The sequence below is a fragment of the Clytia hemisphaerica genome, unplaced genomic scaffold (genome assembly GCF_902728285.1).
Source record: "Clytia hemisphaerica strain Z4C2 unplaced genomic scaffold, Clytia hemisphaerica genome assembly, whole genome shotgun sequence".
NCBI classification, from domain to species: domain Eukaryota; kingdom Metazoa; phylum Cnidaria; class Hydrozoa; order Leptothecata; family Clytiidae; genus Clytia; species Clytia hemisphaerica.
The window spans coordinates 2,669,905-2,694,459 of NW_027103286.1; the positions used below are offsets into that span (position 1 = coordinate 2,669,905).

Sequence of the window (24,555 nt, forward strand, 5' to 3'; positions counted from 1 at the left end):
GACGGCAAAAAAAAAATCCGATTTTCCGATCTCACTTTGATTTCTAAACTTTCTTCCGATCGGGTTAACTTTTTGCGTACTTTTAGCGTGCGTTGTTTTTACAGATCATAATGTAGTTTCAAGATGGCGGCGGCTCAAGCGATAGTCAGATGTGATAAGTTAGTGTTGTACCAAAGTATCTTCAGTGTAAATCTGTTGCAAGCTTCAATTTCTGTCATTTATTTTTTTAACTCGGCAAATCAAACACATGATTTTCATCAAGGGGATTCTTTTTCTATATCCTTTGAAGGTTTAAAGCCGTTTGCTCAAGTTTTTGTTTATGTTGAATTTTCTGATATATACTTTTTATTGCTGCTTTTTAATAGTTTTTGCAATAAAAACATATATTTTTTTCTTGTTTGCCTCTAGGGGAATTGATGTTGTTATAATGTTATTGGGATTTGATAAAGTTTACAAAAGTACAGCTACTGTATAAATTTGATATAAAGACTGGATGCAATCGTGCTTTTTTGGACTTGGACGACGTGTTTGTGATAAAGGCGAATCGCAAAAAACTGTTTGGTTCCCGTCATTTCTACTTTAAAAAGTGGGAGTCGTTCAGCCGGTCAGTCGAAAATATTTTTCTGTTAAGAAGCAGCTATACATCTTGTCAGTCTGTCACAAACCGCCATATAAACAAAATTCAACATTCTCACAAAAGTGGTCTTTTTGATTTCCCAAACATTCCTCTAAAGCATTCACTTCTACAATAATTTATGTAATTTGCAATTTCGGTCAGTCCACAGTCGGCTTCAACATATACACGTGTTTTTATTTACGTGACCGAAGTGTCTACTAAAACAATCCGGGGGAAAGTGGCGAAGCAAGATTATTCGCAAAGTAAAGAAATATCTCTTGGCATTGACAATCAAATATAATATATTGTATTATTATATCCTTAATTAAAAAATCAAAAATTCATTTTTCATTCGCGAAAAAAAAATAAAATAATGAATTACTATTACTAAGACGCCCCCGTTTTTTACTCTCGTTTAATTTCCGATCTCGGAACGTGCAAAACGCCCGTCCGCCCAATATATCCACCCAATCAGCTTAAATTCACTTTTAATTGTCCATTGATTTTCAAAAAATAGTATTTAAAAATTATGAATTTATAATAATTACAAAAAACAAAAATTTTGATACTTCATCAGTGAATTATTCAATAAATTCCTAGTTTCAATTTTCAGTGGGCGTTTTTCTAGGGCTTCGTTTATCGCGCAATTTTTGCATCACACAAACTTTCTCGGCCGCTCGTAATAATTATGCATTGCCAAATTTGGTTCTCCATTGTCAAGTCAGGATCGATGGTGACGTCACCTAAGCATAAAAAAGAAAGGATTCCGTCAGTTTTATGCATATATTAATTTGCGAGATATTCTATTCGCCGCGTGAGCGCACTTTTCGTAGACTAGTCGGAATACTTTTTTTTACTCGCGGGATTGATGGTAACTTTTCATCTTCGTTATTTTTAAAATGAAGCACAACCGAAAAAAAAAAAACTTCAGAAAGTTGCGTATTTCCAGTGAGTAAATGATTCTGATAATTAACAAGTTTGATGATGATGATTTTTTTTCGGTCAGGCAAATGTCTCGTATTGGGGGTTCTAGTCTTGACCCATAAGCCTACGCGAGATTGAAGCGTTTGGGTAAACGAGACAAAACTCCAAAAAAGCTGGTGTTTTGAAGCGCTTCCGTGCTCTCGAAATATCGCTGTTTGTGACGGACTGCTTGTTGAAAGGGAATTCGTGTGGACTGATCTGAATTTTAAAATTGAGAAAACGTGGATAAATTGGTGTTTTCGATTTACTCTCCATTAGCATGCGGCTCTCTACTTCGATTTGAAAACTTTTAAACACAGAGCGTGCAGAGGTCAACAGTGGAAATCCAGCAAAGCAGCGGAAAAGCTTTCCGACTCTCCAGCTCGTAACCGTAAATCAGATGACGGGAACCAAATGATGAATGATATCACATCTCCTATTATTGGACTTGCAAAATTATGACAAATGGTCTTTGGAATTTGATCATTTATATTAATATTAATATATACAGTTCTTGTTGAAATTGATCAAACTATTTTTCACGCAGTTCCGGACGCAGATTGTGTTTTTCTAACCTTTTCTAACCTTGGCGCACATTTTGACTGAATGATGGAATGGAATGAATGGTGATAACAGTTTATAGATATCTCTTATCAGACTTGCAGAAAGCGGGCTCCCGTCAAGTTACACAACATGCTGTGCACACTCTCGTCACAACTTGCACAGCCATAACAAACAGATCAATCTGGTCTTCATTTAACATTGTTTTAAAGTTTAAAAAACACTGCCAGTGCTTGGCACAGAAGAGAGGACTCCCAGTTGAAATTAATTGCTACATCGCTGCCCTGTTGAATTTATTTATTATGGTTGTGTGTTTATTCCGCCAAGGCGGTAAATCAATCGCCCAAATTCATAGACCAATCAAAAGCGAGTTTAAAGCAAAACGGGGGAAAATGAGCTTCCCGCATAGTTGTGAATTTTAAGTTTTGCTTTCGATTATCATTTGCGACCAGCAAAGTCTTCAAGATGGTTGTGTGCATGTTGTGTAACTTGACGGTTACTAAACTACAAAATTTATTTACCCAGACTGGCCATCCATATAGTACGTACACAGTGAAGGGGGAGAGGGGGTTCAGCAAAAGCGTACATCTATTGTTTAAACAAAGTCATTTCTATTGTTCTCTGCGTACAAGGGGGAGGGGGTGTGAAATATTTGGAAAATCTTTGCGTACGTACTATATGGACAATGCTAAAGAGAAGTATACTTTGAGCTTCTCGTGGGGGGGGGGGTTGGAGGAGCTCTCAGGCTTGTTTTACATAATTTTAAATCAAGTTATCAAATGTTTCAGTGCATCTCTTACATCTGTTAACCCACTTATTAAAGCTATCTAGCTAAGCTCTATTGGCTGACCTTCCAGCCTCGGCTGGTTTATTGTTCTGTTTAAAATGTAAGAAGTTTAAGAAATATTTATTTAGAAAGAAAATAATACAAATGTCCAAAGATGAAACTGATGATGAAAGTGATATCCAAAAACTCAAGAATTGCTTGAAAGGCCTGGCATCGCCAACAAAAGAGACTGAAGTCACTGGTAGATGGTATGCTGCTATCTACACCATCAAGAAAACAAAAAGGTTGTATATTGGTCGTTTGTTGAAGAGATTCTTAAAATATGAAGATGGCGCTGTTAACTCACTTCAGTTGCACTGTCTAAAGCCTAAAGTTGGGAGTGGCAAGGTTCTTGAAGACACCCCAGACCATCTTCCAGATATAAGCATTTTCCCAGTTCATGACATCATAGATGGGCCATTAAAGGTCATTCCCATTTGAGGAAAAAAATGAACATTCCAGATCATGATTCAATTGAAAATATGTTTAACAAAGAAGTATTAGGACTAAACCGCCTAGCTTTAGTAAATATGATGTAATAATAGTCCAGTAGAATTTAGGGTCAACCTAGAAAAAATTATTATAAAAGGTTTCTATATACCGTTGGAAAGATAATTTTATCAGCTTTCAAATGAGGGGTAGAGTCAATTTTTTGTCATGGGGAAAAAAAGTTATGGACCAAAAAGTGAAAGGGGGTTTTCTAAGCAAAAAGCAGTGACCCATTAAAAATGTCAATTTTAAAAGTTTTTAGACAGCTAATTTTGATGGTTCCATCTGATAGAGCTGGAAGAGTAGATGTCCAAAATGGGGTCATTTGTAAAATTTGGTCAACCAGACCCTGAGAAAATAGCCATAACGGCTGAAAAATCGTCATTTTTAATGCTGACGTCAACACTTTAAAAATTAATTTCAGCACTCAAAACCACTTTCAACGGATGCGTCTCGAAGAGTACTATCGAATACAAGTATAGTTCGTTTAGGTACCATGGCTAGTTCTTGAGATATTTGCATTTCAAATTTTGCTGATTCAGCATATTTGAGAGATTTTGATGGTTTTTTGCTGAGTCATCAAAATTTGAAATGAAAATATCTCAAGATCTAGCCATGGTACCTAAACAAACTATACTTGTATTCGATAGTACTCTTCGAGACGCATCCGTTGAAAGTGGTTTTGAGTGCTGAAATTAATTTTTAAAGTGTTGACGTCAGCATTAAAAATTACGATTTTTCAGCCATTATGGCTATTTTCTCAGGGTCTGGTTGACCAAATTTTACAAATGACCCCATTTTGGACATCTACTCTTCCAGCTCTAACAGATGGAACCATCAAAATTAGCTGTTTAAAAACTTTTAAAATTGACATTTTTAATGGGTCACTGCTTTTTGCTTAGAAAACCCCCTTTCACTCTTTAGTCCATAACTTTTTTCCCTATGACAAAAAAATTGACTCTACCCCTCATTTGAAAGCTGATAAAATTATCTTTCCAACGGTATATAGAAACCTTTTATAATAATTTTTTCTAGGTTGACCCTATTATGGACGAATTTCTACTGGACTATAATCCATACTTTTTTTTAAGCTTTTGAGTTATATATGCTAATCATTATTGTAGTATTTTTGCATAGTTTTTCTTGAAAATGTGTCACACAATTGTATTTCAGAAGTATGTTTGAGAAATAGAAAAATATTTTTGTGTTTGACATCAAAAAATTCTAAAACTCGCAATTTTTCTCATTTGTACCTCAAAACCCACAATTTAAAAGTGAGTTTTTTGAGAGCAATTAAAATGAACACGTTGCTTACAGCACTTAGGACTTTTTTCCTACATTTGTGTTATGCCTAGAGGTAATAGAAAACGAAAGATTGATAGGTTAGTCAATAGCAAGTGACTTATCTGACCATTTTTTGAAAAAAATCAAAAATTTTGAAGTTAGATTTCTAGCGTTAAATCTGGGTCAGTGGAAAACATGGATCCCATCCATTGACTACTCCATTGGTGTACCTATTGGAGTACCCTAGTTTTTATGCCCTAGAGCTTGAAAATAATAGAATTACTGATTTCTTTAGTTGTGTAGGTGACTTCTATTTGAAATTCAAGTGATTCCATAACATAATAACATAATGAGAATCTAGAAATTAGAAGTTTTTTATTTTGTCAGTAAGATCGCCGCAGTAATATTGTCTAGCGCTCTCGATGCATTAAAAATCGATTTGAGTAGAAATTTTGCAGACCAGAGGAAAGAGAGATGAAAGAAAGACAGACTAATTTCCCGATTTTCCGTTTTGGATTAGTATCAAGCCTGTTGTTTTCTATTTTCATAAGATAACACGGGCTAGTATGGCGATAATTGATTGGTTGGTTGAAAGATTACGTCATTTTCAGCCAATGACATTTGTTCTATTAGGAAAGTAAAATAATTTTTTTTAATTCGCGAAAATAATTTCCGCCAAAAATATCTTCCAGCGAAAATTTCTTCCCTTAAGATTTATCTAACTTTTATTTTGGAACTCGTTTTATCGTTGGTCTGTAATTCAAGAAACGAGTTTTCCCATTCTGGTCTGTGAATTATATCGGGGTACTCCAACAGGTACACCAATGGAGTAGTCCATGGATGGGATCCATGTTTTCCACCGACCCGTTAAATCTTGATAAAAAAACTTTTACCCAACCAATAATGCTCAATTTTGTTTTAAATAATAAAGAAACTATTATACCAACATAATCTTAAAAAGTTATGCTAATAAAAACATTTTAGATTTTTCTAGAACTCCTGAAATAAAATTGTTGGTTTTGAGGTACCTGTGGGTTTTGTGGTACATATACCTGTATTCATTGGAAAAAAAATACATTTTAGTTTGTTAATTTCGACATTTTCACATATTATGGGCATTGCAACCTTCATGGCAAAACTATCTTAATTTCGCATGATTTAATTAAACAGAAAACTAGCCATAAATCTTGAACTACTCTTCAGATTGACCTTGTATTTAGAATGTAGACTCACTGGAAGCATTGAAATAGGTTGATAAAAAAATAACTCCAATAAACATCTGGATTCAATTTTTCAATTTTTCGGTACAGGGCGATAAGCATTTCCCTTTTTCTGACCGGGGTGACCTAAAAAGGATGATATTTGACCGGGTCTCAACTATAAATTTCTAAAATTTGACTGGGTTCAAATTTTTGATTATTTTTTGACCGGAGTTACCAATTTTCCACCGGGGACAAAATTTGGCCTGTTTTTAGGCATTTTTTCACCGGGCTACTCACCGGGGTGGATCTGACCGGGCCACAGACTCAGGGGTGTGACAAGGGTTTTCCGTAAAATTAAGTTTTTCAAAATCAACGGAACAATCTTTTTCTGTTACACGTTTTTTTTTAACTAGTTTTACCAAGCAGCCTCAATGTTTCTTAAGAAATCGGCCTTTTGAGCCTTAAATGTTTCTTACATGTTTCTAAACTTTTTGACATAATCAGCCTCATGGAAGGCTGGATTGGAAAGTTCTTAAAAAAAACCGAATTAAAAAAATGTTATTTTCTCATTCTCAGCCTCAGCATGTTTCTTAGATGTTTCTTAGTTTTTAGGCATTCTGAGCCTCGTGTTTCTTAAAAGTGTGTTTCTTAAAAAAAAATGTGTATTATAAAGTTATAAATTGATGTTTTTTGCTTTCAATGGTGGTACCACAAAGGAAATTTCGCACTCTTCTTTGTGTTTATGTTTGTACTTAGTTTGTATTGTTTGTATTCTTAAGCAAATTAAAAAATAAACCAGCCGAGGCTGGAAGGTCAGCCAATAGAGCTTAGCTAGATAGCTTTAATAAGTGGGTTAACAGATGTAAGAGATGCACTGAAACAGAGTAGACTAAATATGTTGAATAATGTACAAAATGTGAAACATTTGATAACTTGATTTAAAATTATGTAAAACAAGCCTGAGAGCTCCTCCAACCCCCCCCCCCCCCCGAGAAGCTCAAGTATACTTCTCTTTAGCATTGTCCATATAGTACGTACGCAAAGATTTTCCAAATATTTCACACCCCCTCCCCCTTGTACGCAGAGAACAATAGAAATGACTTTGTTTAAACAATAGATGTACGCTTTTGCTGAACCCCCTCTCCCCCTTCACTGTGTACGTACTATATGGATGGCCAGTCTAGTTTAGTAACCGTCAAGTTACACAACATGCTCACAACCATCTTGAAGACTTTGCTGGTCGCAAATGATAATCGAAAGCAAAACTTAAAATTCACAACTATGCGGGAAGCTCATTTTCCCCCGTTTTGCTTTAAACTTGCTTTTGATTGGTCTATGAATTTGGGCGATTGATTTACCGCCTTGGCGGAATAAACACACAACCATAATAAATAAATTCAACAGGGCAGCGGTGTAGCAATTAATTTCAACTGGGAGTCCTCTCTTCTGTGCCAAGCACTGGCAGTGTTTTTTAAACTTTAAAACAATGTTAAATGAAGACCAGATTGATCTGTTTGTTATGGCTGTGCAAGTTGTGACGAGAGTGTGCACAGCATGTTGTGTAACTTGACGGGAGCCCGCTTTCTGCAAGTCTGATAAGAGATATCTATAAACTGTTATCACCATTCATTCCATTCCATCATTCAGTCAAAATGTGCGCCAAGGTTAGAAAAGGTTAGAAAAACACAATCTGCGTCCGGAACTACGTGAAAAATAGTTTGATCAATTTCAACAAGAACTGTATATATTAATATTAATATAAATGATCAAATTCCAAAGACCATTTGTCATAATTTTGCAAGTCCAATAATAGGAGATGTGATATCATTCATCATTTGGTTCCCGTCATCTGATTTACGGTTACGAGCTGGAGAGTCGGAAAGCTTTTCCGCTGCTTTGCTGGATTTCCACTGTTGACCTCTGCACGCTCTGTGTTTAAAAGTTTTCAAATCGAAGTAGAGAGCCGCATGCTAATGGAGAGTAAACCGAAAACACCATAACAATTTATCCACGTTTTCTCAATTTTAAAATTCAGATCAGTCCACACGAATTCCCTTTCAACAAGATGTATAGCTGCTTCTTAACAGAAAAATATTTTCGACTGACCGGCCGAACGACTCCCACTTTTTAAAGTAGAAATGACGGGAACCAAACAGTTTTTTGCGATTCGCCTTTATCACAAACACGTCGTCCAAGTCCAAAAAAGCACGATTGCATCCAGTCTTTATATCAAATTTATACAGTAGCTGTACTTTTGTAAACTTTATCAAATCCCAATAACATTATAACAACATCAATTCCCCTAGAGGCAAACAAGAAAAAAATATATGTTTTTATTGCAAAAACTATTAAAAAGCAGCAATAAAAAGTATATATCAGAAAATTCAACATAAACAAAAACTTGAGCAAACGGCTTTAAACCTTCAAAGGATATAGAAAAAGAATCCCCTTGATGAAAATCATGTGTTTGATTTGCCGAGTTAAAAAAATAAATGACAGAAATTGAAGCTTGCAACAGATTTACACTGGAGATACTTTGGTACAACACTAACTTATCACATCTGACTATCGCTTCAGCCGCCGCCGCGAATTTTTTTTCCGTCAACGAACGAAGACCTACGCTAGCGGCCGAATACCTTTAAAACTTTAATGTGCGGTTTTCCAGCGGCCGAAGACCTACAAATTTAATGTGCGATCAGTTTTCAGCGGCCGAAGACCTACACAAACGGCCGAAAACCTGCAAAACTTAGAAATTTGAGAATCTAAATCTGAGCCAGCGGACGAATACCTTTCTTTGCCGCATGAAATTTTTTCGCACCAAACTGCCGTTTAAGCAATAAATTCTTAATATTTCGAGAAATAAATTCTTTTCGTGATAAGTCACATGAAAACATAATGGTACTCTTGTAAACATGGAGAGGGATTTGATTGCTGATATTTTTGAGGAAATCGAATCAAAGTACGAAATTGTTACATTTTCTTGTGATGAAAATCATGAAACTGATATTGAGATAAAATGTGATATATCTTTCAGCACAGATCTCAAAAATTTTATTGAAACCTACTCAAAATACACGGGTGAAACCTTGAAAATTAGGACCCAAAAAAAGAACACCTGAGATGAGTATCTATTCGGAGCGAGTGTTTTATAGATGCTACCACGAACACAAGGTACGAAAAGACAAGAGATGTCAAGTCAATATTGGAGAAGAAACCAACCAAAAGATTCAGGAATACTTTTTGTCCCTTTCAGATGTCGGTTAAGATACTTAAAAGTGATTCTAATGAACAACCAACTCCATTTAGATGTACCATAGATATAGAGCATAAACACAATCACCCCGTGAATTCTCTTCATGCTTTAAGCTTTAAATTAATTTCAGAGGAAACGCAAAATTATATCAAAAAGCTATTTGAATCTGGTATGACTCCATCACAAGCGTATGCTGAGTTTCTAGGTGAATTTCGTAGGAAATGTGCTACCGAGTACCATTATGTTTTCATGTGACTTATCACAAAAATAATTTATTTCACGAAATATTAAAAATTTATTGCTTGAATGGCAGTTTGGTGCGAAAAACTTTCATGCGGCAAAGAAAGGTATTCGTCCGCTGGCTCAGATTTAGATTCTCAAATTTCTAAGTTTTGCAGGTCTTCGGCCGTTTGTGTTGGTCTTCGGCCGCTGAAAACTGATCGCACATTAAATTTGTAGGTCTTCGGCCGTTAGCGTAGGTCTTCGGCCGCTGGAAAACCACGCATTAAAGTTTTAAAGGTATTCGGCCGCTAGCGTAGGTCTTCGTTCGTTGACGGAAAAAAAATCCGCGCCGCCGCCATCTTGAAACTACATTATGATCTGTAAAAACAACGCACGCTAAAAGTACGCAAAAAGTTAACCCGATCGGAAGAAAGTTTAGAAATCAAAGTGAGATCGGAAAATCGGATTTTTTTTTGCCTTCTTATGATGATGCTGATGATGGAAGAAAATTTTACCTATTTGAATGCTCAGCTTAGGCTGACCAATGAAGCAAAAAATGTCTCAAAAGGGCGCCAAATTCTGCATGGCCACCAAAGATCAGTAAGGAGCGTCATCAATGTTTAGAGACTTTATATCTTATTCAGTCATACAGTCTGTGTATGATCTTTTAAATAACCAAATGTGATTGTTAACAATTTACAAGCCTACAAACATCAATTGTGATTAGATATAATAACTAAACTATAAACAAGAAAGGATACCATAGTTCATGTACACGTTTTTTTATAAGAACAAACTTTATAAGAATATAAGTCTTCGATGGTCATGATATTAAGAACATTTTAAGGCTTTGCAGGCTCTGAAACACCCGATTTCTTAGGAAAATGGACAAAAATGATCACTAAATGATGAAAATAAGAACATGTTAACATTTTATGGCTTTAAAACTCAAAAGGCTTAAAAAACTTTGAATGTTCTTATAAAAAGACGTGTATTGTCCCCATAATTATCTATCTACAAATTATTTAGTTGGACAGAAAAAAAAAGAATGGTGTTTATTATTTATTTAGACCATAGTATACACTACTTGGCACTAATTTTTCAAAGTAATTCAATTATAAATCATCACGTCTTTCTGTATTGATATTTTGTCTTTTTTTTTTTCATTTGAATTAATCTCTAATCATTAAATTTGTTTCAAGGCTAGATATATGCTCTATCAAATGAGCACATTGCATAGCAATTTTTGTGTTATTTAGAATGTGATGAATAATGCAATGCAATAATGGCAATTCATGATATGCACCACTGGAGAGTCTTCTGAGAAATTTTAAAATTTTACACTCAAAACGTCACTTAAACAATAGAAAAAGATGTATTGGGTGGGAAAAAAACAACAGAAAAGTTGCATAATTTCGTGAAGTCATTGCATTGGTGCATATCATGTATTTCAAACAAAATTTAAACAAATGATGTCATCACAAATCCGTTGATAATTCATCCGGTTGGCGTGATAAGTTGGGTCGGGCATTTATTTAGCCTTGAAACAATATTGATGATTAGAGACTAATTCAAGTGAAAACAAAACAAGACAACTTTAGAGATATCATTTTTTCTTGGTTGAATGAGATGTCACTTGTAGTTCAATGTGTTCAGTTGAAGTTGCCTTCATGTCTGATGTTGATTTTTTGCTTTCACCGTTTGAAACCTTGACCTGTTTTTGTGTTGTCTTTCTTTTTTGTTCTCTACATTTACAAATGTCTTTGAAGAAATACAGGAAGGAATTAGCAGCACTGTTTGTCAGCAGGAGAACATTGGGTAGAAAGGATGTTTTGTCGTCTGATGACAAACTCATTACTGCATAGTGTAACGTGAAAGCGATGAAACAAGCTGGGACGAGGACACTAAGCAAACTGACTCTTCGTCGGATATGCTCTTGTTGAGCATTTCGGACAAAATATATGATGGCGGAATACATGATGACCAGAGAGACGGCAGCAACGATAAGACAATAAGCAAGGAGGTTTTCTTTTGTGGTGATTCTTTTCATTATTTGTGGTGGTGGTGGGGGAGGTTTTCCGTCTTTTCTACCTTTTCTACCTTTTCTACCTGGTGGTGGAAGTGGTGGTGGAGGTGACGTGCTTTTTCTTCCACTTTTCTCCCGGTCTTGGTGGACATCAAATGGTTGTACCAACGAATAGAGAGTTGTTTCATTAACCAGTCGAGCAGTTTCCTTCGACGTCTGTGTTGTGTTGTATTGCGATGTGTTTTCAATTCTCCAAGATACGTTTTGATATGAAATCACTCCAAAAGGCTTTTTCTCGTGCACTTTTGGGAGCTGTTCGTCGTAAATTTTAAACAAGCCCAAGCCTATAAACGACAAAACCCAGACCAGAAAGAGTGTCCGGTATAACTTTCCTTTTGTAACCACCGTATTGTGTTGAAAAGGCCTGGCAACTGCGAATAATCGGTCTGCTCCGATGAGAAGAAGATGGAAAATTGAAACCAACATGAAGAATAGTTTGGCATCAATTATGATGAAAACACTTGTCCAACTCGACTTTGAGACCTCGTAAATTTGAACCAGTTGAAATGCGCCGTTCAAGATTCCATGAAGAAGGTCAGCTATTGACAAACTCAAAAGTACAGTTTCCAAATTTTTCTTGTTTCTTCGACGTTTAATGAGACAGATCTCGACAGCATTGACTATTACAATAAGCACAGAAATACCAAGCTCAGTGCTTTTTTTTATCACCGTTTCTTTGGACATCGCTGGAGATGTTTGGAGACACCGAGCTGTATCTTCTTGTGATGAAAAAGCCTAGAACACTGACGACCTCGAATCTTATTATTTAACGAATTCGTAGCTGCATCGGCTTTTATGGCTTGTATGAATGACAATGGCGAAATAGACCTTTTCTTTTTGCTTATTTTCATCTAACATTGACTTTAGTTATACTGCCGAGAGAAAAAAAAACAATGAAACCTTTTGTTACCGCAGTATAACTTTTTTGTGTACACGTTTTTTATATAAGAACAAAAGGTTTAGATGGCCAAAATATTAAGAACAAGTCAAGAACATTTTAAAGGTTAATGGACCCTAAAAGTTAAGAACACCCGAAGGCTTCAAAATATGATGTTTAAAGCTTTACCAGCGTGAATTTCTTTGATCTTGCTTAGTTAGTAAAGAGAATCATCTACCCACTGAGTACACTCCGATCCATCAATCAAAATCACCCTCGAAAGTGCTAATTCATCTAAAGTAAGGGTTCAGACCATATTGAGAAACTAGGTTTTTGGGAGCATTTGGTAAGCTTTAGCGGCGCGAATTTCTTTGATCTTATGAAGCTGGCAAAGAGAATTTTGATCAACAACTTACAACGCAAAACTACTTTTTTTAACACTTCAAGCGATCAAGAAAGGCTAAAAAAATCATCAATCTTCAACGCCGCGTTAAAAGCCTCCAATAAAAACAAAGACAAATAGCGACTAAAATTGGGTAAAAATGAATCGTTTTGAGCAAATACACGTGTTCTTTTAAAGAACATCCAAAATTCGGATGCTCTTAACTTTTCGATTTGCCTAAAAATGTTCTTAACATGTTCTTGATTTCACCATTTAGTCTGTATTTTTGCCTCTTTTCCTAAGAAGTTGGCTGCTTTTAAGTCCGCAAAGCCTTAAAATGTTCTTAACTTGTTCTCAACACTTTGGCCATCGAAGCCTTATGTTCTTATATAGTTTGTTCTTATAAAAAACAACGTGCAAAAAGATTTTTTTGATTCTTCAAACGATTAAACTACTTTTAAAAATCATCAATCTTCAACGTGTTGAAACCCTCGATTAGTTTGGAACAATCTTTAAAACTCAAGAAGTTAGGAACATCCAAAGGCTTCAAAAATTTTGAATGCTCTTATAAAAAACGTGTAGTCTCTTAAGCTTTAGCGGCGCGAATTTCTTTGATCTTTCTAAGTTAGTAAAGAGGTGGGCCTTTTTTTTAATTAATTTTCGAGATTTTTTCGACTTTTTTGTTACAATGTTTGAGTGTTTCATTTTGGTAAAATAAAAATCTGTAAAAAATAACTATGTCACAGTGTGGATGTAAACCACACTGAAACGACCGCCTTCCATCACGCAATCACGCACCACGCTTATCTGATATTCCGATGGCGTATTGGCGGCCGCCCACGCTAAAGCTCTAAAGGAGCGGGCCAATATCCCGAAAATATTGAAAATTTTCCCGACCTTCAGAGCTTTAGCGTGTCGGAAGAAAATTTCTACATCGGGTGCCAGATTAACACCACGCTCGCGAAAGAGCGCGTGCACATTATTAACGCTTACATGTCATGTACCAGATAAACATGTCATCTCCAGTACATTTTAGATTATTCATTGAAAACAGATTACAATATAGTCATTTTTCATGTCTTGATTATTCAATTCCGAATAAAAGACATTCAGGGATTACATAGTGTGCAACCCCCCCCCCAGAATAATGGGGGGGGTTTGATGTTTCGGGTCGGAAATTTCCAGGTGGGATTTGAAAATTTTCAGGTTTTAGGTGGGAGAAACAAGCTAAGGTGGGGATTAATTTCTTTAGGTGGGATTTTTGGTGTTTTGATAAAAGTTAATGTTAGTTTTTTCTTATTTCCAATTTAATTATAATTTTTTCTAAATTTCATATTCTATAAATAATTCTTTTGCTATACTAAACTTTTCTCCTTTTTATCATTAAACAGTAAGAATTTTTGTTTAGTTCCTCGAATTAGTATAATTTTTCGTGGGGATAGCATTTTTAGCTGGGATCTGGGAGTTTGGATTGAGGGTGGGAATTTTAGGGTTAGGTGGGACCTAAATTTTTAGGTGGGACCTGGAACCCCCTTGCACACTATGGGGAAAAAAAAGAGAAACACCTGGGTAATCTAGTTAAAAAAACCGAAAGTAAATGGTAGACAAAGTATAAATAAGCCAAGGCAAAACGAGATTAGCGTACCACTATGAAAGAAACCGCCTCCGGCGATCGAAAAACAAATAAAAAAAGAATTATCTAAAAAGCTCTTCCGGTTTTTGAGTTATTTTGAATTAAACTTTTGTTTTAAACAATAGAATTAAATGAAAACGAGGCCGGGCTGTATGTTTCGATTTTTATTAGACATTTGACCATGCATAAACATAGCCATATACAGTGATAGAAAAGAGATTTTGAGCTCAAATTTTCAGGATTGATTCGTCTCTATAATACAATCATAAATAAATTTTGTTGTGATTTGAAAACCATAAAAAAATAGCAACATCTCGGGAATGGTCTATCTAAGTGTCAAAAAACAAATAATTAATCAGGTAAAATTGCATAACTACCCGGACAAAAATGGTGTAGAGCTGTAATTTTACACAGAGGTCCAGGAATATGTTAGGAATCACCAAAAAAAGCCCCACCGATTCAATTAAATGAAATTGTTTAAAAACCATTACTTAAACATGTCTCGGATTAATAACACGATAAAATAATTAGTTTTTGATAATTTTGCACAAAAAAACAGCCTGGCTGAGTGCAAAATCCCGTGCAAAATGCTAGTCTCTATCTAATGTTAAATTTTTCGTGAAATATTTCGAATTATCTGAAAAACTTGGAACAAACAGAGTTGTTGGTATAATATTTTTATTTTTTCTATTCTTTATTTATCGTTAGTACGAAACAAAATAGTACAAAAAGACTAATCAAAACCAACATGACAATATAATATTTACTGAATAGTAAATAATATTATAAAAATTAAAATATTAAAATCATTAAAATATTGAACACAGTTTGCAAGAACAATATATTTTTGTTTTCAAAATTTTGGTTTTATAGCTCTCTACTGAGTCTGATGTTTTAATCTCATTTGGCAGTCTATTCCAAGCCTGTCATGTCTGATAATTGAAGGTGTTCAAGCAAACTGCATTTTTTGGTAGAGGAAGTTTGATTTGAGCGCCTCTTCTGAGTTTTGGAACATGTGGGGAATCCACATCCTCATCCTCGTTCTCAGTATCACGCTGGATGATTTCAAAATGGTTCCAGCTTAATTTATTTCCAATATTGTTGACGCTCTTATAAACTTCCACTAGCACGAGTTGGAGATTTTGAGTATGAATGGACACACAATTTGCTTCGACCAAAAGCTCATCATAATCAAGATGGAAAAGATTTTGCTTAGCCCTAAGGGCTCTGTAATGAGCTTCAGTCAAAAGATTGTGGGCAATCTTACTGCAAAACATCCCAATGAGAGGGCAATATTTAAAAGTAGATAATATAAAACTATTAAATATTAAGTCTGCCTGCTCTTGGTTCAGATATGATCTAATTTTGAGGATAGTTTTAATTTTATGAGAGGCTTTGTTACATAGATCCTGAATATGAGGATAAAATGATAAAGCACTGTCGATTGTTACACCAAGAAGTTTAACACATCTCAGCTAGTCATGATCTAGTCAATTTAAAACCTAGAGTTAAAATTGTACAAAATTTTATACAAATTTTGGTGTTTTGCTTAGTAATTCCAAAGATGATCTTCCTTGAAAGTTGTGCATGGTGCAAAGCAATAGGCTCATAGGAGATTTTTCTACACATTACGTCTTATCAGGCTGCAACATTTAATGACCCTAATTCACGCTTCTTTCACCATATACTATGCTTTCACTATTTAAGAAATATGAATGTTGAAATTGGTCAAAAAGTTGAGAATATCACCAGATAAAATTTGACAATTGAACCTAAATTTGTCTTTTTACCTTTAAATTGAGTTTCATTAATTTCAATTGTTTTTCTTTTATAGATGGTTTTTTGGAAGGCGACCGGAATTTGTGGATCCCAGGGTTGTTGCCAAAGGGGAAGGGCGAGAAGGTAAGGCATGATAGTTCAATTGTTCACTGGAATTGCTATGCACGTTTCTTTTTCATAGGAGCAATATGACAACGAAACCAAATAACGCAGAAATTACCATAGAAGTCAGGTTAGATAGCGATAGGCAATATATTGAAGTGATGCATTTTGATAGCGAGCGAATTTTATTTGCCTTTTTCGGATAATTGATTCATTTTCATTATCGAAGAAAGAGAAGGAGAAGATTTTAATTGGGTGATTTTATAAAATAAAAGTTTTACCGGGGTACGTAATAATTAGGACATTTTGAGTGGGGTATCTTTTTGTCGTGGGTTAACTTTTTATAATTTTCAATAGGGTCATTTTTTAACTATTATATATATAGATTCTGGTGGGGTGAGTGATTCGTCCAGTGGGGCGGAAAAATGGGCCACTTTTTGAAGAATTTTTCACTGGGTCATAGAGACAGGGGTGTTATCCCTGAAACACCCTAACTTCTTTCCTATCGTCAAAACCCTAGACACTAAAAAGTGTGTCGGAGGGTGGGACTTTTCATGACGTTATGATTATAAATTAAAATCATGATTCCAAAAGACTCTGTCATTGAGCTGCATTTCCACATAAACAACGATACTTCCTGTAGAAGGTCACATCCTTTAAGATATCTAGATATTCAAAGAAAGGTCTTGTTGTTTACGTTTTTAAGTTCCTCAATGTGTTTTATTTGTTTTCTTTAGATTCCTTTATTGTTCCCCTTCTGAGCCAAAGTGACAAATGGAACTCTGATATTTTTAAAATCTAACTCTGACTCATTATAAGACAGAAAGTTTGAATTATAATTAAAGGGTAATAAGTCTGGACAAAAATTCCACGAAACAACTATATTATGGATTCGAACCTCTCACATTTTGTATTTCTCTCTCCATTTATTTATTCTGTTAATATTTAGTGTTTCTGTAGCTGTTTAATGTGGAATCCGTTATTTGTTAGTTCTTGTTGTTTATTCTCATAATATTATTACTTTACCATATGCCTTGGCAAGAATCTAGTACTATAAGTTTAATAATAGCATGTGACAAGTTGAGGTTACCTATAACCTTTTTCGGAATCAGAAATTTGGTCTTTTTGTGTCAATAGTTGAGAAATGGAAATTTTTGTTGCAGAAAATATTATTTATTATCGTTTGTTATTGATATTATTAATTTAAAAATACTCAAATAATACAAAAGTTAATAACATTTAGGCTCCTAGAAATGAAAGTAAATAAATGATTTTTTTTAACGAATTGTCAATAACCTTTAAAAAATGTCCAACGGTGTGGTTTAGAGAAAATATTCCCCTCGAAAATTGCGACCAAAGCAAACAAATTGAAAGCTTCAAAACAAAGTTTAAAAGTCTTCATGTCTCAACTATTTAATACATGACTCTTCCGAGACAGAAGTTGACACATTCCCAATATTCTCCTGTCAGAATATGTTTCATCAAAGAGACTGGGATTTGAGCGTGGTGGTAAACAATGTAAGGGATTGGGTCCGAGCTATCCCACAATGCCTCATACCCAAACACCAAAATCTTGAAAAAATCCATCATGTTCCTTTTCAAAGTGAGCATGCGGAAGAATTCTTGGTAAAACCAATAAGTGAATATGTTCGGATTAGGTTGTAGTGGCTTTGAAAAATGGATTTGCGTTTCTTCGAAAAGTGAGAGAAGACTTCTTTCGAAACTCTTGGTGTCGATATAGTTGACCAATGAGGAATGGAACCGAGGATTACATTCCAAACAATAGATATCACCCATTTTGTCCTCGATGAAATCAAAACAAACAGCTCCTGTTAAATTTGTTTTGCGACAAAAGTCGGTCACCCATTTTGTGATTTTTGGATGCTGAATGACGTCATAATCGACCTGGATTGGCGAGGAATGAGCTAAGTTGAGTTGAACAATTTCTCCATCTTTTGAGAGAAGATTGGCTGATAATTCGGTACCGTGAATATATTCTTGAGCAAAGAAAATCTCATCGCGAAAACTTTTCATGAAGTTTTTTATTTGTGTTAAATCGGCCGGTATTCGTTCAAAAGAGTTCCGGAATACGGACGAACATGCGGACGGTTTAAAGAAAAAGAAGCGGTCCTGAAAATAACCATCGCTAGCCATGCTGTAGAGCTTCTCTTCAGAATCAACAAATTCGGGAACCGATAAACCATATTCTTTACATTTCCTCATGAAATCGATTTTCTCATCTAACTGTTTGATTTGTGTGGGATTTGACACCAAACATTTAATATTTTGTTGTGTAAGATATTCACCGATGCGAGCGTCAGCCATAGCGTAATCTTTCTTAATGACGGGTATGAAATAATCAACTTTCTCATGAACACCTATGTTGATGACTTGTTGAACATATTCAGTTTGGTTTGAAGACACTGAATATACTTTACTCACATATCTGGACCATCTCAAGACAGACCAAGGACCAACCCAATCTGCAATTATAACTGTATGTCCAGCTTTTCCAAGCGCCCGGATTATATGAACGGCTTTGGTTGCTGTATCACCAGTGATCAAAATTCTACGTCTCAAATGTCCTGGCAGCAAATTCTCCTCGTATTTTTTACGCCCAAACAGCCAGAAAACCAAAGACCAGAAAATACACAACGGTGTTAGCCATAGTATAATTGCAAGATAGAAAACACAGAATAATCGTCTTTTTAATTTTTCAGATAACATTGTTTCTGTTGCCTTTTCCGCTTGCTGTCCTTAGATGATATGAAATAGCACACAAAATCTTTTTGAGAGTTTTTTTAAGTGTGTTGTTTAAGTCTCGCTACATACAAAATTCTTTCAAAGAGTGTTATTGTTTGGCTTTTGTAATTGTAATTGGAGTCTTTCCCTTGGTTGCAAAACGGTAATTTCTTTTTTACAAAGAGTGAAATGACATTTTTTGTCGAATCGTAAGTTGGATGTAAGTTCTCTTTTGTTATTTGAACACGCCTCGAGTTGACCCTTGGAGAGTTGAAGGCAAATAGGATTACATAATTTCAAACCAAAGTCTATTTTGTAAATTGTCTATTTTAGAAATTGCATAGACGTGTCTACTCAATTGATTTCATAGCCCTGAAGGGGCTACCTTAAGTGCTACATAGATTGAAAAGAAAACTCCCGGATGTGAAATGAAGCCACTTATTTCCCATCCCAAACACGTGATCCGTATGTTTTTCAATCAAATTTTTAAATGCGGGGCAGACTTAAGGTTTCACTTTTCTTCCTTGAGAAGAGTTGAAGATTCCTCTCTAGGCCATCAAACTCAATGGTCTATTCATACTATCAGTCAGGAAAAATTTCAAATTGGCACATCATCTCAGAAAACCTTCTTTAGCCCAGAATAAGCAAATTAGCCCAGATTACATTGGCAAATAAGCCGGCAAATATTGATAATCACATTTTATAATTCCTCAGATTGATTTTTAAAGATTCGTATATTACAATTTTTTTCCCGGAAAATATTCAATTTTTTTAACTGCACATGCTCGAGCATGCTCTTGATCAATGATATACCGATTCATAGAAAAGAATAATAATTGGAAAATCATCATTACCGGTGTTTTAGCTCATTAATTAAATATTCTTTTCTGGCAGCTGAACAGAGAAGATTTTTAACCGGAGAATATTCTTTAAAACATTATATGAACTTTTGATTATAATTTCTCTTTAGTAACTCGAGTTCGATCGCAAGGTAAAATACGAGTTCGCTTCAACATCGTGACGCGTGACATGAAGAAACTGGGCTACGATTGTGAACCAGCTACCTTACAGCACCCCTATGTTCCTCCGGGCGCTTCTAGGGCGTACAAAGGCGAAGAAGAAGGGCGTGAAGAAACGTGATGTCCATGTTATGAAAGGTAATTTCCATTTTTCACTTCCATTGACAATATTTTACAAACTAGTTGCGTCAGGGTTTTTTTTCATCTCAGTATGAAATAGAAGCACTGTTTTGTAGTAAATGGGTGCACTACCTTTGCCGACCGATTATGTGACGAGACCCTAATTAGAACATGGGGCTCGATTTGAAAATTTCGCGAAATAACTTGTTAATGTGGAATAAGGTACCCTTTCCAGTGGCACATCCTCTTAAAAGTATATTGCAAATCTATGCTGATATAATAGTGTCCTCGTTTATGCTGAAGATATTTTATTGGTACGATATTTTCAATTCTTGTTGACCATTCTTTGATTTACAGAGATTTGAGAAATTATGCGGAGGAGATTTGGGGAAATAACATTTGTTGGTGGCATTGATATTTTCATCTATAATGTCAACGTGATCGAAAGATACCCACAGAATGGTGAGAATAAGTGAATGACTATTGAATATTGGTATTTTTAGTATGGAATGGACCGGACCAGCAGACATTTTGGGGAAGTCCTACGACAAACATACTCTCTTTAAAGACTATTTGCTACACTCTTTTTGCTACCGTCGTTTTGCATGCAATTCCACTCGCCGCACTAATATTCCTCTGGCACTTTTCTATCGGAAAATACCAGGACTTCTGATAGTTGAAAAATAAATGAGCTTTGTAAAGTTAGGCAGTTTCGTAAGTGAGCTCAAGATTTTCTGTACCTTTTGAAAAAAAACCTTTCCAATCTAATACCGGTTATCCCGGGAAAATAGCGGAAAATAGACCTTTTCATAAATTGCGTCACGAACATCATTTGCCTCGTATTCAAACAATTTCCATGGTAATTATGTCCCTTGAGACATATGATTTTTTATGAATAGAAAGTAGTTTTAATAAAATCCGCTGGGAGTTAATCACCATGGCTATAATTTCAAAACGAGGCAAGTGATATTCGTGACGTGATTTATGAAAAGGTCTATCCTGGAGAATCTTAGTGTAGGAAGTAGAATGTTATGCAAAAAGACGGTACCATGTGGAAATCATGTCACCGTACTCTCAGGTGCCTAATAAACAACCCCAACATTTTTTTCAGTTGGGCTTCAAGTTCAAGCAAATCAATATATTTGGTATTTATCTAAAAGATTCTTCTATCGGGGATCTAATGTTCCAATTTTAAATGCTTTTTAAATTGTACATATTTGTATGATATTTTGAAAGATTTTTACTAAATATAATTCATATGATTGAAATAGCTTTAATTGTCTTCGATCTAAAACGGTTAATATGCACCGTGTTAGGCCATAATCAAAATATAATTTGTCACCGTCAAAACATTGAGATTTTTTCGCGCTGACTGTCAGCAATAACAAACACTTTTTGGACCTACCTCGGAGGGTCTGTTTGTCTGTTACCAGCCTTTCTCGGGATTGGCTCATTTTTTTCTGATTATTTTGCACAGTGATTCAAAAGAGTAATGTCCGAAACATGGTTGAGTCCAATTTTTGGGAAATTTTTTTTGCAGATTTTCATTGGGCTTTTTCCTTATATTTTTTTTTTCACTCAAAAACATTATGTTGATAACCATGCCTACCATCAAGCATGATTCAATTGTTAATAAAACTGTTTTTGCAACCGGAACTTTCTATTTCTTTTTTCCCTACCCCCCCCCCCCCATCAACGATCAATGGTGAATTTTAAAGTGTTATGCATTTTCGCCAAACGCTACATTTTCTGACTGATTTTGTTTTTATTTGATGTAAATTTGAGAAAAAAAGAATACTTTGAAAAGAATTTTTAAACCACAATTCACAATCGCAGTCTATGGTCGCAGTGCATATTCAGAAAAACTTGATAAAAAATACGCATGATATTATTGCTAGATTTTGATATTTTTTCATCTACTTTCTCGGAATTGGTTTTTTTTTCTCGAATCAAATTAAGGAAATGCAAATTGAATTTTAAGATTTTTAGAAGGTCAGCCACCTGGGTTCTCAAACAGTGTGAAACTCTTGATTTTTTCTTCACTCTCGAAAAAATTTGAAGATTTTATCAGGTTTTGTTTTCTTTTGATTATTTGTTCAAACCGTGAATTAGGTCCAGCAAAAGTTTTTATGACTAAAAAAAAGACTAACGTTTACAGACAAAACTGTAAGGGTAAAAAATGGGTAAAAAATTGACGTTTTTTAAAAGTCGAATTTGAAAGAAATGAATGAGACCATCGGAAAGAGCATGAAATTCTGAGCAAAAAAGTATACTACAAACAAGTCTCTTACTCGAACACACAAAGAAATACGGCCATCTAAAGTTTGAAATTCTGTCAGATAGAGTACGATTGACGTCAAATTTTGTCTAAACCGTACGGAGTTTGACAGAATTTTGAACTTTAAGTGGCCGTATTTCTTTGTGTGTTCGAGTAAGAGACTTGTTGTAGTATACTTTTTTGCTCAGAATTTCATACTCTTTCCGATGGTCCCATTCATTTCTTTCGGATTTGACTTTTAAAAAACGTCAATTTTTTAGTAAAGCCGAGCCTCGTCAAAAATTTATTGGCTCTTATTATAAAAGAAAAAGAGTGCAAACCCGGGCAAAGTAAATTTGGGGGGAAGGTTTGTAGGGGTTCGAAATACCGTCAAAATTTTTGCTGAATCCCGGAATCCCGAAAATTGAAAAAAAAAACACCGTCACACCGGTTTGTACAGGTTCAAATACCGGCATAATGACAAAAAATAAGGTCAAATACCGTTTTCCCGTCTTTTTTTCGTCAAATCCCGTAATACCGTACTAAAAAAGGGCCAATCCCATCACTACCGTAAAAGTACAACCCCCCCACTAAATTACCCGTGAATCAGAAAGTTTAGTCGTTCTCTTAGATATTGCATGAAGAGTAGTTGTCATGGATACAAACAATCAGTTATTCATGCTTAAATACATTCATGTAAATAAGGATTAATTTCCTGGAACCTTCATTCACACTTAAGCAACTTGTCTAAAGAGCACGCAGAAAATCATTTTTCCAAAAAGAAGGTGTTTGTTATAATAAAGTCCCGCCCGCTCTGCTTTTTTACTCCTCCTAGCTAATCATTTCAAAGCTACCATCGGTGAGAAAAAGTAGGGCTCCTTTTACACAAAAAGTAAATATCCCATTTGGGTATAAAGAAATTTTCGATTTTTAATATCTTTATAATATTTCATTAAATATTTTTTCATTATTATTTTTACAATAACACCTAAATGTAAACATATCTGCAACCAACAGATGAATGGGAATTTTTCCCCATTTTGTGAAAAAAAGAAATCAGAAATCGGGGTTAACCTGTTTGGTTCTTTGTCTTTGAAAAATATAAAACGGTTTTAAAAACAGCAGCGGCCAAAATTTATATTTATCTATTTTTGAGATTTTTAATCGAATTATATTTTGTTATTATTCATTCACGGAGAATAAATTAATTTCTAAGTACGTAAAATCTGTTGGTTGAGATTATATTGTTTTATAGCAACTTGATATAATATTTATTCCATATAAATATTTTCTTTACCTCTCTCTGGACTTACTCTATATTTGATAAGAACAAGAAGATTGGGCTGTTCTATCAAAAAACCATACAGGGGGGTGGATGAACCTTTTCAAGTCAAAAAAATCATTGAAAACGTGTGAATACCCCCTGGAAAATGGCAAAATTTATAATAATACCCTTGGAAAATTCTTCTTATACATTAAGGTGGACGAATTTAAACCAGTCTTTCGTTTTATCCCCTGCAAATTTTAGAATAACTTTTTACCCCCTTGGAAAAATGAAATTTCCTGAAAATTTTTCTCGGATTACCCCCTGGAAACGTTCGGGGTGGAAGGGGGCGAACGTATGAATGTAAATAACTATAAAATGGAATGGCCTATTGCAAGGAGCATGAAACTCTTATCTTTGTGAATTTTCGTTAACCGTCTAAGTTGGCTCGTATTGCACGTTCATAGAAATTTAGATTTAAAATTACTTCTAGCAAAAGATATACAGTTTTGTTAATTTTTTTGTAAACTTTTTTTCTTTAGCCCCAAGCATTTTGAGACAGGGGTAATCGATCAGTTTTTCAATTCAATTCCATGTATTGAGGTCAAAAGAAGCCCCAAAATTATGTCTCCTGGGAGAGCTTTTTATAGGATTAACTCAAATTTTAACATATTTTTTATAACTTTTTAAATCCTATCTAACATTCTGATATCTTATTATAGATATGCTTACAAAAAACCAACATATTATATACATTTTTTTAATAAGTATCACACTTATAAGCACATTCAAATCCAATTTTTTTAGGCTTTTGCTTTTTTTGAGTCCTTGAAAATGAAATTAGCTAAGCATGTGTAACTTTGCCATACCCCCCCCCA

At 34.8% G+C, this 24,555-nt stretch overlaps 3 protein-coding genes across 3 annotated transcripts in view; 1 reads left to right on the forward strand and 2 right to left on the reverse strand.

Moving 5' to 3' along the window:
* Positions 1 to 20,917, forward strand: part of LOC136806980 (B9 domain-containing protein 1-like) — a 34,769-nt gene extending 13,852 nt beyond the window's left edge. The window contains exons 6-8 of the mRNA XM_067063559.1: positions 16,229 to 16,296; positions 19,988 to 20,174; positions 20,514 to 20,917. Of these exons, the coding sequence (XP_066919660.1) occupies positions 16,229 to 16,296; positions 19,988 to 20,157 (238 nt within the window). The 3' untranslated portion in view covers positions 20,158 to 20,174; positions 20,514 to 20,917. The remainder of the gene's footprint in view (positions 1 to 16,228; positions 16,297 to 19,987; positions 20,175 to 20,513) is intronic.
* Positions 10,712 to 12,186, reverse strand: LOC136808098 (uncharacterized). The gene has a single exon (XM_067064660.1). The coding sequence runs from the start codon at positions 12,184 to 12,186 to the stop codon at positions 11,023 to 11,025; it is 1,164 nt and encodes a 387-aa protein (XP_066920761.1). The 3' UTR covers positions 10,712 to 11,022.
* On the reverse strand, positions 17,355 to 19,064 carry LOC136806969 (uncharacterized). Its single transcript, XM_067063551.1, has one exon. The coding sequence runs from the start codon at positions 19,000 to 19,002 to the stop codon at positions 17,689 to 17,691; it is 1,314 nt and encodes a 437-aa protein (XP_066919652.1). The 5' UTR covers positions 19,003 to 19,064; the 3' UTR covers positions 17,355 to 17,688.
* Positions 20,918 to 24,555: the final 3,638 nt, after the last annotated feature.

Coding starts and splice junctions, on each gene's coding strand:
- LOC136808098 (XM_067064660.1), bottom strand. CDS start 12,186: ATGTCCAAAGAAACGGTGATAAAAAAAAGCACTGAGCTTGGTATTTCT.
- LOC136806969 (XM_067063551.1), bottom strand. CDS start 19,002: ATGTTATCTGAAAAATTAAAAAGACGATTATTCTGTGTTTTCTATCTT.